General features: G+C 44.2%; 1 protein-coding gene across 2 annotated transcripts in view; it reads left to right on the forward strand.

Moving 5' to 3' along the window:
- LOC116707342 (uncharacterized) overlaps positions 1-4,247 on the forward strand; it is a gene marked incomplete at its 3' end in the record, with an annotated part of 6,858 nt that extends 2,611 nt beyond the window's left edge. Inside the window, 3 exon segments of one of the 2 annotated variants that reach the window (XM_032544681.1) lie at positions 2,640-2,695; positions 2,833-3,192; positions 3,804-4,247. In XM_032544681.1, coding sequence (XP_032400572.1) covers positions 2,640-2,695; positions 2,833-3,192; positions 3,804-4,003 — 616 coding nt within the window. 2 annotated transcript variants of the gene reach the window in all.

Below are 4,247 nucleotides of genomic sequence, written 5' to 3' on the forward strand. Positions count from 1 at the left end.
AAAGGACTCCAACAGGACTACATGCTGAGCCCTGAACACACCCTGCTGCAGTGTAGTGTCTCCCTTATCTCTCCCACACCTGACATTTAAACAAATGCAAGCTGCACACACCGGCTGCTGTGTTTGCATATGCATATTGACTTTCTACTGTCTGTTCCAGAGACGAGTTCAGACACAAAGTCACACCTGATCCACATAAAAAGCTGAAGAACCAGCAGGCCTGCCTTGTTGTATGATCCTCTTTGTCTTCACAACGTCTCATGTTCAGCCTGATGGCTGACAGTTTCAAAATTGCAAAACATTGTAAGAGGAAGTGACCTGAATGTGAGGCAACACTTCCTAAAACCTTTTAATTTCCAGCTTTATAAGACATTAACAGTCGTTTTCATGATGTCAGCATGCGTTAACAGAATAAAAAGCACCAAGGCGGCACATGCAACTTATGAAAACAAGTATTTTCCAAAGCACTCGTAGCTCTTATACCTACCTATGTGTGAGGTCTGACCATCATCAGCCTACTTAATTGTTGCTATCACCTAGCAACCATCTCTAAGTGAGGGACCACAGCCCAGCCAGTCTAATACACTGAGGCCATCAACAGAAAGGGATTTAGTTTGAAGTCCAGACTCTGAAGCAGACCTGTGTGTTGCTTAGCGCCCACTCTCACTGTAAATCAGAGACGAGCAGCGCTCCTCCTCTCAGGTTTTTCAGGTCATCATAATAATATAATTTAATAATGGACGCTCTGCTGTGGGCATGCTGTGGCAGATGTTTCCCCTTTGTGTTCCGGGTTTTTCAGTCGTAGTTTCGGTTTTCTACAGCAGATGTGGTGCAGCGTAAAACCACTAACCTAAACTTTCTCTCATACAGAGATCAACGAACATATACTGCAAATAACAAGCTGGGCAAGCCAGTTTATTCAAATCCTCAACTACTAGAGATAAAATGAAATGGGAATATTGTAGAAATGTTTGTGTTGTCTTGAGACAGTCTAAACTGCATTGCATGTGCACACGCGCACAAAAATTACAAAAAGAGCATTTATCCATTTTAATCCGTGTAGACTATTTATTTATGAAAATCATTTTATTGCTTTGTCGTTATCTAAATATGAACTGAATTTAGGACTTTCAAATAACTCTAATTACTTGTTTCCAAAAAGGAGAAACAAAACTTACAGTAAATGACAGAAACTACCTGATCTTTTTTTTAACATCTCCGATAACAATACGTGTGTATAATTAATTCTCTGTTCATCTCTAACTGACCCCCCCCCCTGCATAGCCACTGTGTCCTCATTTAAAATACTTCATCCTTTGTCTGTAGAATGTCTGTCTGTAGCTACAAATGCATTTCATTGTGTAGAATCACTTCATCTGAACCCGGAAACTTAGATTTCAATTTCAAAAAATCATCTGGAAATGCAAAAAAGTCCTAGCGTGTAGATTTTACCTAACAGTATGTTTATTCTGGGCTGTTAACATGACACCAAATGCACCATAACACTTAATTGTTTCCATCTTTATTTTAGTTTTAATATTCTGTAACATTTGCATTTGCGTTTTGAGGCGTCCTTTTCCCCTGAGGCTCAGAAACATCTTTTATTAGAGCAGTAGAGTAGACCATGAATCCAGACGAGCCCTCTGGCCCCGTTTGATCTTTATTTAGGAGTGAACTACATATACAAGCATGCATGAGGCTGAAAGTCTTTAATAATCCAGACAGACATGTCTGTAGTCAGATCCAGCACCGGGGCTGGAGGCTCTAGAAGCAGGCAGCACACTCCCTTCACTACTTCTGACAGTGGGTTTCTGTGTGTGTGCATGCTCCAGATACCCCCCCCCCCACACCACACACACACACCTGTGGGCTAAAAAAAACCTGACTAGCACTGCGGTGATAGATCTGGCGATGCGGGACTACAGGGGGCAGGTGGAGAAACATGTCCTTCACCACTCCTTTCTGTGTTTTCTCCAAACAGAGTGAGTGGCCTCAGTTAGGTTTGCTCCTGAATCAGCTGCAGTTGGGGGGGGGGTCGACCCAGTGGCAGGACAGGAGTCTCCCTGGTAGGGAGGAAAAGCCCCCCCCCCCCCCCCCTCAGCTATAGCTACCTAAAACAAAAGGCAACAAGTTCAGAGTTTGGATTGATAACAAGGAACCTGTTAAAGTCAGTTAGAAACGGTTAAACTGCAGCTTTCCGTCTCCGCCCCCTGTTTTAACCTCCATCTCATGATCTCAGATCATATCTCATACTTCCTCTTTCTTCCTCAGTTGAAAACTCTCCTAACTGGCGCCATCTTGTGACAGAAATACATCACTGTAGCTGCTTATTGTCAGTCATGTGTAATAAGTACCACAGAGGAAGAAGTATCACCAGACTGTATATGTCCTCTCTCTGTCCTGTAATAAGTACCACAGAAGAAGAAGTACCACCAGACTGTATATGTCCTCTCTCTGTCCTGTAATAAGTACCACAGAGGAAGAAGTACCACCAGACTGTATATGTCCTCTCTCTGTCCTGTAATAAGTACCACAGAGGAAGAAGTACCACCAGACTGTATATGTCCTCTCTCTGTCCTGTAATAAGTGAACTCTGAGCTCATGTGTTGGTGTCTCTTCACCTCTGTCTCCTCTCACAGGGAGAAGATGATCTGCAGCATCCTGCTGCTCTTCATCCTGACCTCCTGTGTCTCTGGTTAGTTTCCAGCTTCACTTTATTATCCACTACCACTAAACAAAGAAGGACTAAAGTGTCCACAGAGACATGTGGAGATGGAGTTTAAAGTTGTCAGTGTGTCTGCTCCTCACTTTCCCTCTCTGTCTCCTCAACAGGAACATTTGTAGTGAATGTGACCCAGACCTCCTATCAGGCAGAGGAGAACCAGGACATCACACTGGAGTGGACCTTCACCACCAACCCTCACAGCTCCTCCACCTCTCTTAATGTCTTCTGTGAACTGTTAACTGTCCTCAGACCCTCAGTCCTGTTTCATCTCCATGAAGGAGTCGAGGTCCCAGAGTTTCAGGATGAACAGTTTGCAGGACGAGTCCAGTGGGACAAAGACGTCCTCAGAGAAGGACGACTCAGACTTAATGTGTCCAGACTCAGGACTGAAGACTCTGGACTGTACAAGTGTCAAGTGTCCACAGATTATGGGAGGAGCTCTGGTAGATGTTGGCTCAATGTCTCTGGTAAGTTGAAGCAATCTGATTGGTTCATAGCTGTGATTATAATGACCTCATACAACGGCTATCATCGGACTCCTTTGCACATTAAAAGACAAATCCGGTGCAAAATAAACCTAGGGGTTAATAACACACGTGTACCGAGTTGACTGTTCTCTGGGATGTGTTGTCATGTATAATCCAATGTGACCAGTTTTAGCACAAACAGCTAATTAGCTTGTAACGCTTGTCGTCGGGGCACGGGTAAAGTAAAAAGACATCGCTTTTTCTATATCACAAACAAGGCTCAACATAACACCACGCCTCCACGGTAGCCTACTGAGGGCCCTACATGTAAACCATTGAGAACTTTGTAAGTGTACAGACAGTTTATTAAAAAGATAGATTATAAAGACAGTAGCGTTCACGTACACAGGCGGGCGCCATCTTGGGAAACAGTCCTGACCAGTCAAACGACGAACACCGTGCAGCCAGTAACCAGTAACAGCTCATAGACTGGTCCCTAATTAGAGGTTTTGGTCACATTTTAGTAGCGTTGAAAGAAATCCCAGAGAATGGTCGACTCGTGAAATGTTTTCCTTCACATGAATAACAGATGTTTGTTCTCTTCACAGCAGCGAGGGATGAACCTGAGACACCGAACACAACAAGTCCACCAAACACAACAAGTCCACAACCAGAGAGTCGGGGAAGGATCGGTCTCTACTGGGGACTGGGACTGACAGCAGCAGCTCTGCTGGGTGGTGGTTTCTGTTGGTTCAGTCGTCTGCTGAGAGAACAAGATTTCTACCCAGATGAAAGTTCTGTACCCGACTGATAGACACACTTTCTGGGCTTAAAATTACTGAAAGAACTGTTAAAAATACCACTACTGCTAACATTATGGCAACAATCGCTAAACACACTGCAAACTCACGGTCCTCTCTACCCGACTGACAGACACACTGTCTGGGCTTAAAATGACTCACTGTTGGTCGGCTACAGCCGCTGAACAGGAAACATGGTTTATTGTGGTTTCTGTCATCAGTCTGTTACGGCGGTTGTTGACAGCCATGGCACAC

This window comes from Etheostoma spectabile, chromosome 19 (genome assembly GCF_008692095.1).
Source record: "Etheostoma spectabile isolate EspeVRDwgs_2016 chromosome 19, UIUC_Espe_1.0, whole genome shotgun sequence".
In the NCBI taxonomy this organism is placed as follows: Eukaryota; Metazoa; Chordata; class Actinopteri; order Perciformes; family Percidae; genus Etheostoma; species Etheostoma spectabile.